Raw genomic sequence first — 13361 nt, 5'->3', positions numbered from 1 at the left:
ATTGTATTGTATACAAGTACAATGCACGTATTTGCACATTTCAGAGTAAGAATTGTGTTGCCTGGCCACAGAGGGGTAAGATGGGGTGATTTACTTGCTTTTCAGTGTTTATTGAAATTGCTATCCTTAAGATACATTGTGAACAGGAAGAGTCAGAGAGTTTTCAGAATTAGTGAGCTACCTCAGAGCAAGACACCCTGAGTGATCAAGTATTTGAAGTGGGTGAAGAGGTGACTTTTCTTAATGCTTTATCAAGGTTATCAAACCAAGAGCATAGCCCCGGTGGTGCTACTTCTTCAGTGAAACCTGGAAGGAGCATTACTGTGAGATGGCTCTCACCATCTGCATGTAGCCAGCCAGGGAGCAGGCGAAGAGCACATGAGCGAAGTAGTGTTTGGATATTAGTGTATTACACCCATCATCTTCATACATGATCACCCCCCAGGATACGTTACAAGAATGGCTCTGCCATGTCACACCAAGGTCCGGCTCCCCGGGATTTGGTCTCTCACAGAGGCTGACCGTGGCTGTTCAGAGACAAGGGCAAGGTAAGGGATATTTCCCCCAGACCTCTCCCAGCGTTCGGTGGTCCTTTGCCCAAAGCCTGGCTGATGTTTCATGCCTGCCCTCTTAGCAGAGGCAAGAGAACCGGTGCGGCGCTCGCTCTGGGGTGTGTGGGGAGGAAGCCACGAAGGGCTGCGATCCGCCGGCGCGGGGGGCTCCGACTGCCCTGACCGTTAACGGCAGCCGCTGAGGGCCGTCACGGGCACGCGGCGGCTGGCAGTGGAAAAACCCCGGCGAGGGGACGCGTGCCAGGCGCGGCGTTAGCCAGCGGGAGGTGCGCGGCTGAGGGAGGGCTTCCCCGCCGCGGCGGCGGGAGGGGAGGGCAGGGAGCGCCGAGGGGCGCGGGGGGGGCGGACGTCTGTGCCGGGCAGCCGTTGGCCGCGGCGGGCGCTCGCGCCACGCCCTCTTGGCGGGCGCCGCCGTCGCGCGCAGGGTCGCGTGCGCCGTGGGGGCGGGACACACCGGGCGCGCGCGCTGCCGTTGGCCGGGCGTCCCGGGGGTGTGCGAGGGGGAGGGGTGGGGCCGCCCCCCGCTGCGCCGCGGCGCTGGAGCTCTTTAAAAGGAGCGGCGCGACGGCAGCCGGCATCGCTCAGCGGCTCTGCGGCGCCTGGATCATGTCCCTGCGCAGCAGCTTCGCCCGGCTCCTCCGCAAGCAGGCGGACGCGGGGCTCCAGCTCCCCAAGCCGGCGCACTCCGTGGCGCTGGTGGGAGCCCCCTTCTCCAGGGGGCAGGTGGGCATGGCGGCCGGGGGGCGGAGGGGGGGCCCAGCCCCTCGGCTCCCTCCCGCGGGGCTCGGCGCCTGCCGCGGCAGCGCTTGGTAACCGCCCTCCCCCCTTTCTTTGTCTCGCAGAAACGGCGCGGAGTGGACCACGGCCCCGCTGCTCTCCGCGCTGCGGGGCTGGTGGAGCGGCTGGCCGGGCTCGGTGAGGCACAGCGCGGCGTCGGGGGGCCTCGCCGCGGGGGGGTCTGCTCCCCCCAGCCCCCCCCCCGGGTTTCCCTTTCATTACTCCTGTCGGTGAAGCGTGACTCAGCCGCTCGCCCCGAGCTGTGGCGGGGGGGGGAGGGGGGGGACACTACTCCCCACTCCGCGTTTCGCTTGGGATCGCGAAACCTGAAATGCCCCCGAGCCGTCCATGCGCGGGGGAAAGCACTATCTGCCTCATTTCTACGGTATCGGGAAAGGGTGACTCGGTGCTGTGCCGCCGTTCCCGCGTGCGAGATGCGTGAGAGAGCGTACGGCTGCATCGGCAGGCTTGTGGGGGCCCGGAACAAAGAGCGCTCGGGTCCGTGGCCTGCACACCTCGGTGTGCTCCAGCTCCTGAGAAGCAGTCGTGTGCATGCATGTATTTTCTGTGTTGGCACATCGAGTGCTTTAATACCTACCATTCCCACACTGATTTAAGAAAAGCTTGAAGAACATGATGCCATTCAAAACGTTCTATGCACTGAGTGTATCCAGTCAAGTAATACCCTTGAATGTATTGCTGAATTTCTCAAATAGCGTGCTTTGTTTTTCCATATTCGTTACGCTAATAAATAGGAGGTATTTAACTTGTTCTTAAAATATACTTTCAAATGACGAAATTTGGAACTTTCTGGAGAAAACACTAGGTTTGCGTATGAGGTTTTGTCTGAAGTTTTGCTTTGAAAGCACTTGGAAGTAGCACTGTCCGAATGGAAAGATTGTGGTCTTTTAACTCTTACCATTACTGTTGTTTAAGCAAATTGATGGGCTTGCCGGTGTTTCATATCTCACATTATCGCTTCTACAAGCTGAGAACTGGTGGAAAAAAGTATCACAGTTATTAGGAACAGGACATGAGAGATACAAACTTGTAAAGGTGAATTCTTGTCTGGAGAGTCTTTAATTTAGAAAGCTTTACCTGGAACTGTGTAATGGGGATGGACTGCAGAGGTGGATCACATGAAGAGAACCTGCATTATCTGTTCTATGTGTGATTAGTGTTGATAGAATCTAGGGGCATGTAGAGGTAAGATAACTTCTAATAACCCCCTAGCAAATTTATTCTGAATTTTAATACCACTTTAAAACAGAAGGTATTGTTCTGGACAGCCCTGTAGGCTTATCCTATGTGTCTCCTTATGGTTCACCAGCTGAAAGGGGCCAATTTACAACCACTTCAATGGAAACTTGGGGAAGGTGGGAAAAGAGGATACAAGCCTCTTCTGCATTCCAATAACAAATGGTTGTAAGGATAGAAATGAAGCAAGGTAAGCTCAAAAACAGGTGGAGTTTCATTGTTGAGTTGCTTATGAACCATTTACTAATTCATCAGTAATGCACGTGGAGATATTTTCTTGCTGTCCTTCTACATTTTTTAAAGCTTTTGGGATTTCTTCCTCCTGCAAATTTCAGTTTCCCATTGCTGACATTCTTCCACCTAGGCAGAGGATTTTTGGGGCATTTTTTTTAATTTTAATTTTTTAGTCTGTGTTGGTGTAACTTCATCTTAAATCTCTGCAGCCCTCTTATGAAGAGGTTCAGATGGCACATGAATTGTAACAGATTCTGTTTTGAGAGCCCATCTTGAAATAAATGATGGTCTTCGTTGTTTATCCTGCAAAGACAATCTGCTTGTGGGTTGGGTGGTAGATTGAGGAGGGAACTATCATGTAGCCTTTTGTGTTGCGCATATCTGTTGTTCATGGAAGCTTAACCAACAATTGTTTTTGTTTAGCGGCTGTTTATTTTTCTTCTCTAGCAGGATAGCTAACCCTGGCGAGATAGCTTTGCCTTTATTAATGTGGTAGTAATTCCATTGCTTGGTCTCCTGTGGTACACTGAATTGGCAGTAGAAGTTTACCTGCTTTTCTTTGTCTTCATCTTTCTAATGCTATGCTAATGCTATAAGTCTTATTTCTATTGCACTGAAGAAGGAAAATATAAGATACAGCAATTATTGTTGTTAACTTGAATTATCTCTTATGTTAAAAGAATTAATAATTTTCACAGGACCCCGTTACTTGCTTTCCAGGAGTGGGTAAATAACACTGCAAGAGACCAGATTTCTTCTTAAAAAGAAGTAACATTTATCTAAGATATAGGGCCTCTGTTCTCCAGTATGTATTGATTACTTCTGAAACGTTTGTGTCCACAGTGGGTTTTTTGGGGGGGGGGGGGGTGGGAGGGTGAGTGGGTGTCAGCAGGAATGTGAGAGTGCTATAAACATCACTGCACTGTTTGTCCTTGTCATTACAAGCTTGTAACTGGACACAAGGCCAGCTATGGAGGTGATGCTTCCCTGTAGAAGATTGAGGGTGGACTCTGTGCAGTGTAAGGAAGTGTAAGAAGTTCCCATCTACAAATTGAAATTATGTATTAACAGTAACTCTTATATAAAATTGCACTTAGTTGTTTCAAGTAGAAGAGATTTCTGGTGATTAGAATCCACTGTTTGCCTGACATTGTAAAATTTTATTTTTTCCATTATAGTTTCAAACTTAATTTGACTTGTATAAAATGAAGATGCTCTAAAGTCCCTTCTAAAACTATAGTGTTTCAGATGCTAAGATGCATGCATTGCTTTCTAATTTTCTGGGTTTGGCCTTAAGTATATATACTCTGTTACTTTGAATATCAAGGAACCACATGGCTTTTCATATGTTAATATGCCCAATTTAATGACTTAAGTTGCTAGTTTCTACCTACATTAAAGAGAGAGAATAGTAGACCTTTGGTTCCTTCTTTTTGCAGTGTCTTGCATCTTGCTTTCACCGACTAATATCTTGGGGAGGGAGTTTTCCATTCCTTTCACTCCATCTTAACTGCTGTTCTTTGATAGTCCTACTGCAGGGTCCTGGGCTGCTACTCCATTTTCTCATTTCTGATTATTCTCCTAAGGGGAAGACCAGAATATTAACACTTTAAAGGAACTCCTCCATCCTGACAAAGAAGTAAGAATGTTGTATAAAAACAGAGATTCATAGCTCCCTGGCTTGGGGGAGGACAGGATACAAAGCTTTGCAGGGCTGTGTATTCTTCTGACAGTGAAGAGAAATAGATACAATATGTGGAGGCGTTTGGACTTTGGTGGGTGGGAATGACTGGGGAAGATAGGTGGCAGATGAGCATTGCGTGATCTATAGGAGATACGAGGTATGTAGTTCTGTAGAGTAGGAATTTCTTGGGCCTCTCCTGTTTGTTGTGGATTAAGCAGAGAATCTGATCAAATTTAAAACCATAATGTTTTCTAGTTCCCTTAGCTGAAGGAGAAAAGGACCATTCTTGGATTTATAATAGGCGGCTGTTGTGTTAATTAGCACAGCCCTTGAGGCGACTTAGAACCCCTCTGCTCTCTCTAACATGAAAACAATTCTAGTAAAACACTGCTGCCCAAGTTTCTTTCTTGTTTGTTGGCTACTGTTGATTTATTTAAGTGTTTATTTAGAGCTGGATGTGCTGGGTTCCTGAGTTTGGTCACGCTGGGGTCAGACTGATCTAGAAGAGATTAACAAAGTTTGGATCTGAATTGCAACTTTGACTGGTTTGATAAGCTGGTGGCCTGCAGAGATATGTGGCCTACAGGCTTAAGTAGAGGTAGACTTGTCAAAGAGTGACTGTCTGGTATGAGTTGATATGGCCATAGTCTTAATTTACCGGAAAAACATCAACAGTGAAAGTATGTGAAGCTGGGGCATTCCTCACAGTAGGTCAGCTCTGATTTTCCTCCCTTCCCCATACTGATGGAAGACACTGTCTGCTTGTTTTTAATTTAGAATGAAACATTTTGGGGTCAGCTGATTTGATGGATTTTTTTCCCCACTTGTCCAGTACATATTCTGAATTGCACAAATTCACATTGAAATTGGCTTTAAAATAAATTAGGGTAAAGCACAGAAGGTGCTTCACTTGTAGATGCTCATCATATCAGTTTAGTGATTTTTTTTTTTCTTCCTTTCTTTTGGATGGATTTAAACTAAACTGATCAGGAAATCTGAATTTATTATTTCTTCCCAACCTTTCAGTAAGAAGAGATGAGATTCAAGGATGAAAGAACAGAGCTCTTCGGGGTTTTTGTATTTTGTTTTTCCTGGTGATACTAGTCATTCTTGACTACTTTATAATATAAAATCAGTTTTAATACATGGCTTAGTTTATTTGCTGATAGCACAAATTCAGCCATCTCTGGATTGGAATGAGTTCATGTCACATGCTGTTTTATTTCTTGCAATAAAAGGTGTTGAAGGAGAGGAGTTAGTGGAGAGGGGCCCAAAGGGAGATGATTGAGGGAAAAATTTAGAAAATGAACTGGATTACTGAACTGCTTTAGTGTTTGGAATTGTCATTACTTTCTTGTTCAAAACTTTAACCCTGTATTTTATTGTAGATTCATAAGCCCAAGATACCTATGGCAGGTATGTGCTTATGTGAATGTAATAGAAGGGATGGAAGGTGCAAGTTTCAGTTGTAAAACTATATTGTGAAAAGCTCAGACGTAGGTACCTGAGTCAAATGCCAGAAATTCAGATCTGTCATTTTAATATGAAGAAATGAGATAGTTTCTTCCAGTGAATAAGAGGAAGGGAGAGAACTTCAATAAGTTCTGGTATGTTCTGCTCTCCCTTCCTCCCAAGTATTACCTGCCTGGGATAACTGATGTAACAACTATTTACTTGTATAATAGTTAAAGCATGAGGTGCTTGTTGAGGAGAGCTGTTCTGGTATGTCTTGGTATGTCTGACTTACATTTTCTGACTTACATTTTTGCTGTCAGAAACATGCTGTTTTGGGGTTAAACTTATTTAAAAGGAATTGGATCTGTAAATGAAGACAACTTGCGCTGGAGTTTGTCAGGAGAGGGACAGACTGCAACGGCTGTCCGTCATCTCCTGCTCTGATGCAAGCCTCAGGGCAAATGTTTCCCAACACCTGAAAGTGATGTTTTTCAAGACCTCTTGAGGTCAAGCACACTGGATTTCATAACAGTTATCAAAGGGAGATGAGATGGCTGCTTGATTTGGGGTCAGAAAAATTTCTTGGCTAAGTGTATGCAAAGGCAACCTTGAATACAGACTCGGGATAGCAATTGGATTTCTTGTTTGTTGTTGGGTTTTTTTGTATGAGCAGAAGGCTTTTAAATAGATACTGAAACAGGAATGTTATTTTGAACCAATGCTTTCACAATGCTAAAAAGCAGAATGGAATTACTGAGATGTGAAATTTTGGTACTAGCAGAAACTTGTTAAACCATTAATCTACACCAAAAAGGAGATTTTTGCAGTGGGTATATATTTAAAGAGATTTTGTGTAGTAACTTTCAAAGCAAGAAGGTTATGATTAAACTAGACTGCTGAAATCTCAATATCCTGTATTGGGATCCTTGCTGGCCTAGTTTCATATCCGTGCAGAATAGAGTATGCCCTTGTTTGTATAGTTGTTCTCACCTTTTTTTTTTTTCTTTCCCCTCTCCTGGTAGATCTGGTGGATTAAAACTGTTTTAAAATAGGCTTCAGTATGCACTGGTCATAATGAATGATTCATTTGTTTGCTGCCATGCAACCTTTTGCCAGCCTCTCTGAGAGAGGATAAAGCGAAGCCAGCACCAGCCTATAAGCTTATCCGTGTGAGCCCACTGAAAAGGGGGATAGTAACAGCTTGTAGCCCTCTGTCTTGTTCACAGAAAGGAGAATGTTAAGTTTGTCTATCAAGATTGTTCATAATACTCATTGCTTCTTGAAAAGCCTTTCTGTATCTCTGGTGATTCACTAAGCTGGCTGTAACCTGAGAAAACAATTCCATTGAATAAGCAGGAGTGATATGTTCATGTAAGTGGTTTTATATAATACATAGTGTGAAATGAGATATAGTAACGGTGGGATATCCAAATTCCTTGTGAAGTAGTTCAGCAGGATTTAGAAACCCAGAAAAGGAAAGATTTAACTTTTCTGTTAAATTTAATTTTTTTTTACCTCTAGGTCACAAATGTGCGGTGTAAACAAGCAGTGTCAGGAGATCATTTCTCCCTGATGTTCCATATGCTTTTGTTTCAACTCCTGTCTGCCCCTTGAGACTTGTAACCATATTCCAGCAGCATGCCACTGGGCAGTGTTAGCAGACTGTCTAGATTTTGAAAGCTGAATCTCCTCCTTTCAAATTGCTGCTTCTGGCTCTGGTGCAACATCCTAGTAGAGTAGGATGGGTAGACTTTCCCTGCTGCTACCCAGGTGTTTTTCTAGTTAGATGCCCCCAAAGCTTTTGAGTCAGCTTACAGAAGAACATTTTCTCTAAATCTGTGTAGGGAAATGACTCACTATAGTGACTGTTGCCTATTGTGGAAGCTGACTAAATGAACTGTATTTCTCGTAAGATAGGAAGTGAGTATCCCCATTGTCATACAGCTTACAGAAGGGCATCTTATATCCCAGTTGTAAGTGTCAGAGCCTGAGTGATACATTAATAGCTTATTTGAAAAAGTGTGCAGGAAACCTTCTTTTCTTAAATCTGTTGTTTTGTATTGGTACTTTTTTCTAAGTACAAGTTTGGCTCCTAATTATTAAAATTCTGATTTCTGTTAATGGATATAGGTTGCATTGTGATTGTCTGGGTTGCCATCCATCTCCATCCAGTCCAAGTGACTGCCCTCCATCTGTTGGTGTGCTGATTGAATGCTTATGTGACCTTTCCCTATCTGTCTGCTCAAAATAAGTCTGCCAAGTTGCTAATGTTTGATATTAAAAACAAAGCCTAAATCCAAAAGAATTTGAGCTTGAAAATATTTCTGCTTGGCTGAATGGCTGAAGTTTGTTTGTTTATTTTCCCCTCCACCCCTTTCTTTTTTTAAATAAACATAATTTGATAGTGCTTTTTTACCATAAAACAAGCATGGAGGTGAGATGAGTATTGTGTTTTCCTGAGTTCTGTAAAAAGCTGGAGGTAGAGACCAGTAGAGAGAAGGCAACACTTACGAAGCTCTTTCTGAGATTTTTGGAAAGAAAAAGAAAGTCTGGGCAGTTAGAGTTCCTATCCATTCTACTCAATGTTACTTTTCTATGTGGCTTTCACAGAGGAGATTATTGAAAGAAAAATGCTTGCTGGGTGATTCTAAACAGCTGGAAAGGTTGGGAAAATAAAATGGTTTCATTCTGTGCAACTGCTGCTGCTGGTTAGGTCACAAATGTGATGAATTTGATGGTTGCAGCCCAGCTTTCTGGTGAATTTCTTTTTATAGCCTGAATGCAAGGCTCAGCCTGGCAGAATAAATGTCTGATCACTGAGGGAGGTACCTGCTGTTCCTGACTAGTCCTAACCTGCTTCACTGACAAATAGTGTGGATGCTGTGCTGCAATGTATGTGAGGAAGTTGGCTTTTTTATTTAGCCACATCTTCCAGTTTTGAGAACTTGGATCTATTGTGTATAAAAAGGCCCATATATGTTCTTCTTGTCAACTCTCTGTGCTGACTTAAAAAGCTGTTTGTTTATAGCTGTTAGCATCTTAAATTGTAAAGGATCCTAAGAAACAAAGAAAATAAGTGCTTATGTTTGTGGTAGTTGATTATAAATCTTTCACTAATGGCCAGATAAGTGCTAGGGACATCAGTTTGCAGTGCACTACAGTGTAGCTATCCATCTAGTAATTTCTACCTTTCTAAGTTGGGCAGCAAAATGTAGCTGAGGAAAAAGATTTAGTTTTAGAACTTCCTTAAAGCAAAAAACTACATGCGAGGAGGCAGAGTACATGGACTAATATCTGAGACATTTTTGACTAATATCTGAGACTCTCCAAAGAGAAGCTAAGAACTGACTATAAAAACCTGGTGAATTTGACATAAATTCTTTCACTTCACTGTTCAGTAAGCACTAAGACATACATGTTGGTTTCATCTCTTTAATATCTGATCACTCAAATATATGTGCATACGTGCACACACACCCCTTAATCAGGACCCATGGTTTATCTATGTACCATGAACATTTTTGTGCTATCTATTCATTAAGCTTTTCTTTTGCCCTGGGGTCACTTAACTCTAGGCATATTTAAAAACAGTAGAAGAAGATATTTTTAAGGTTTTAGGATTGGGTTAGTGCTTGCTTCTGTGACTGACTGCTTTTACTTTAATCAGCTAACTATGGCAAAGATTGCTGAAAACATCAAGTCACCCAGAGAAACTTGAGCCATCCTCTGCAACTACATAAAAACAGTGGGCCTAAATAAGAAGGCAGCACAAAACTGTGAAAAGGAGCTGCTACAAGGGTTAGCTGCTCTAGCTGAACAACAAAAAAACAACTTTTGAAGATGGTTACAAAAGCTGAAGGCACCTACTGACTCTAATAGAGACTAGGCTTTTTATAAAAGTAACTAGAGAGGCATCTTAATCTAGGAGATGCAGGAGTACCACTTATCTAAAAGGTGGACAAGATGACAGAATTCTGGAATCCAATAGTGTGTGTTCATCTGTCCATCTCTGACACATCTCCACTGTATGAACCCCATAGTGATCATAAGGAACACACAGCTTTATTTGGAAACTGTACCAATTCTTTTTGCCTCATAGATGGAGATTGGAAAGGGGACAGGGTAAAGAAGGTAAAAGAAAATCTTGAACACAAACAATACTTGTCCACACACACACTTCTTAGAATCTGCCATGTTTGGCCTCCTTTTAGGATAACCTGAAGAATCTTAAAAGAATGAGCTATATGTCACTACCTGGTATCCAGCTGACATCAGTTAAATACATTCTGCAGTTTTCCTTAAAGTGCTGTGAAAGATTGGTTGGCTTTGTTTTACACTGATCTAAAGATGGAGCTTCATGATATAATTTCCTTTAATTCTTTTTCATCCTAAAATGGGCAAAATACTGTGATGTGCTTGTATGTCCTGTAAGAGAGAATAAAGAATAAGTGGCACTCCTTTCCTCCATTGCAGTGTATGATGTGATGTCCTATCATGTTTAAGTCACTTGAACACACCTGCCCAACTGCAGATTTGCTCCCCACACATGCCAGATGTATTAGATCAAGGGAATGTGGAAAATTTTATTAACCTGTGGAGCTTCCTCTAAAGCTCTTGATACCTATTGACTGACTCAATGTCTGACTGTGAAGTCTTATTTCCAATACTTGTTTTCAAGCCACACTCACTTTCATCAACCCTTTAAATAATACTGAAAACAGGAGTAGCAAATAAGAAATTGGAGACCTTTGCCATTCATTGAATGTATCTCAAACTTGCAACTCTTCTCTGAAGGTGCACAGCAGAATGAAATAGAGGAAAATGTAGTGGTTGCACTGGATATCAGATAATGTACTCGGCTCTAACCAAAACGGGCTCAAAATTCCAGAGCTGTTGTCCTGCTGCTAATTATGTATTGTCACTGTATGCCCGTGTTGTCTTTTGAAAATGTAAAGTGGTAGGTCCTGTTCCAACTTACTGCTTTAACTCTTTGCAGATAATGCACTTTTTTGCAGAGTAGCTGACATTCCATTTACTTAATCCTTTGTCAAGTAGCTGTGCTCAGCTACCATGTCCTCTCCTAGCAAATACCCTGACATATGTCCACCTATGCCCCTGCTGTAAAACATATGCTTGCCCGTTTCCCAGCAGCCGAATTTTCACAAGCCACTCAACCTTTTTCCTTATGTTCACCAGTCAAAATTCCTTTGAATTAAAAATAGCACTGAGAAAAATGTGAGTTTATTATTTCCAACAAGCAAATTCCCAGAGCCTATTTCCTAGACATTAGACTAAGGGCTTAACAGAAATGAAGCAGGAATCAGAGTTTAAAGTGAAATACTTCCTTTTGTTGATTTGCTTTGCCTTAATTTTTCAAAATTCCCTGTTATGCATAAAATGACTAAATGTAAAATGTCAACCTCTAGCCTGGATGTTTTCAACTGAGAACAGACTAGTGCTTCTAGGGAACAAATTGAACAGACACGGTTGGTATTCAGGGTAGTCTTGACTTAGTAAGCCACTATTGGTGTAGCTGTAAGTGTCTTCGGGCATCTACTGTCCTTGTTGGTGCCTGAAGTACCTGCAGCAGTAGGCCTATCTGAAGCTGGGAGGCTCTGGCCTGTAAAATGCTGTTAGAAGTTTTGCTATCTGGAAGACTATTATGAAAGCACACAGTACCAAACAGCAGAACTTCAAAGGATAAGTTCTATAATGTGTGTGAAAGAGAACTGAACTTCAAATGCAACCAATTAATAAACTATTCCCCCCCTCCCCCCAGTTTTTTAAGGGGGGGGAGGGGGCAAAAAGTTCCCTTGTTTCCTATGTGGAAGTGACTCTTCTTTGGGATAAGTAGATAGAAGTACATTTTAGGAAGGCTGGGTCTTAGACCCAGAACGTTGTCATGTTTCAACAGCCAACTGCAATGACAGGATCTCAAAGCAGGTTGGAATCAAGGCAGCAGAATTAAGGTATCTTCCAGAGCATCTTGCATTGGAAAAATGGATAGGTTCTTCTACAAGACAGTTAGTGTATCTTTCAAGGAGTTGCTTGGAAGTACTGTAAGACAAGCTACTTCAGTGATAATTAGACACTTTGTGCCTGGATTCTGGTGGGGTTTGAAAATGAAAAATAACTGTTAGAATTCTGGTAATTTGATTAAATGTGGTCCTGGGCGTGTTTGGGCAACTGAACTCATTTAAGGCCATATACATTTTGGCTAACTGGGAAGGAAGACAGCAATACAAACCGTACTTTTTCAGCGCAAAAATTGCCAAGAAATAAATAAGTAACTGTTTTTTCCAGGTGACTTTTAGTGATTGGCTTATCTCATTGCTAAATTAAAGTGAGAATATTATCTTAAGCTCTCTAATTTGTAAAGCTGAGAGATGGTTGTTTGCAAGGGCATGCAAATGTCAAACGAATCAGTTTCCTTCCTGTTGCCCCTTGTGCTTGTCCAAGAGATTTTTTGAGGGGAATGTATTTTGAATGCTTCTTTGGGCACTTGTTTAGTAACTTCATTTTCTCCCTTTGCTGCTTTGTTTCCAGGATGTCAAGTATACGACTTTGGAGATTTGAATTTCACTCAAGTTCCCAATGATGAACTGTACAACAACCTGATTTTATACCCACGATCAGTGGGCTTAGCCAGCCAGGTGGTGGCTGATACGGTGAGCAGAGCTGTAGCTGCTGGACATAGCTGCGTGACTATAGGAGGTGATCACAGGTGAGCTGAACTAGAAACAATTGGTGCTGCATGCTGCAGGTTGACACTTAAAGGGGAGTATCACTTATTTAAATCAAAACAGGGGGATACTGAGAACAACTTTGGGTCGTTCCTGGCAGTACTATGAGGTAATGGGATTTTGTTTTGTTTTTATTGCTGGGACTTCGAGGATGGAATACAGAAGATGACTACAAAAAACCAACATTCAGAGATAGTACTTCCTAACTCCAGACTCTTCTGTCATCTGCAGACATAGGAAAGCCTCATTTATTTCTCTTTGGGGAAGTTCGTGTGATCAGATCCCTTTAGGAACCGTTGCAGTTTCTTTACTGCTAAATGTTTAGTGATTTGTCTCTTTTTGCAACTTAACTCTCGTGATGACAACTTTTAGGATAGGTTTGTAATGCCTGCACAAAGGCCATTTTTTAAGAGATCCTATAATGCATGATTCTGCTTTACTTTTCTTTCTTGCTAACCTTTGGCCTGAGAACAGGATGAAGAAGGTGGGGTGTGTAAGAATACATTGTGGGGGTAACATGACTGGAATCAAAAGCAGGTGAATAATTCAATTGATGAGTGAGCATATTAGATTTTCTGAGAGATGATTTGGAACTAGAAAAGGTGACAATTAAGAGTGTGGGAAGGCTGACAACACAGA

At 42.5% G+C, this 13361-nt stretch overlaps 1 protein-coding gene across 1 annotated transcript in view; it reads left to right on the top strand.

The window, feature by feature from the left end:
- Positions 1–1094: 1094 nt before the first annotated feature.
- ARG2 (arginase 2) overlaps positions 1095–13361 on the top strand; it is a 19910-nt gene continuing 7643 nt past the window's right edge. The window contains exons 1-3 of the mRNA XM_026095869.2: positions 1095–1295; positions 1415–1487; positions 12526–12703. Coding sequence (XP_025951654.1) covers positions 1179–1295; positions 1415–1487; positions 12526–12703 — 368 coding nt within the window. The 5' untranslated portion in view covers positions 1095–1178. The remainder of the gene's footprint in view (positions 1296–1414; positions 1488–12525; positions 12704–13361) is intronic.

The sequence above is a fragment of the Dromaius novaehollandiae genome, chromosome 5, assembly GCF_036370855.1.
Source record: "Dromaius novaehollandiae isolate bDroNov1 chromosome 5, bDroNov1.hap1, whole genome shotgun sequence".
In the NCBI taxonomy this organism is placed as follows: Eukaryota; Metazoa; Chordata; class Aves; order Casuariiformes; family Dromaiidae; genus Dromaius; species Dromaius novaehollandiae.
Note: the sequence above shows the minus strand (reverse complement) of the source record. Positions and strands in the feature narration are given on the sequence as shown.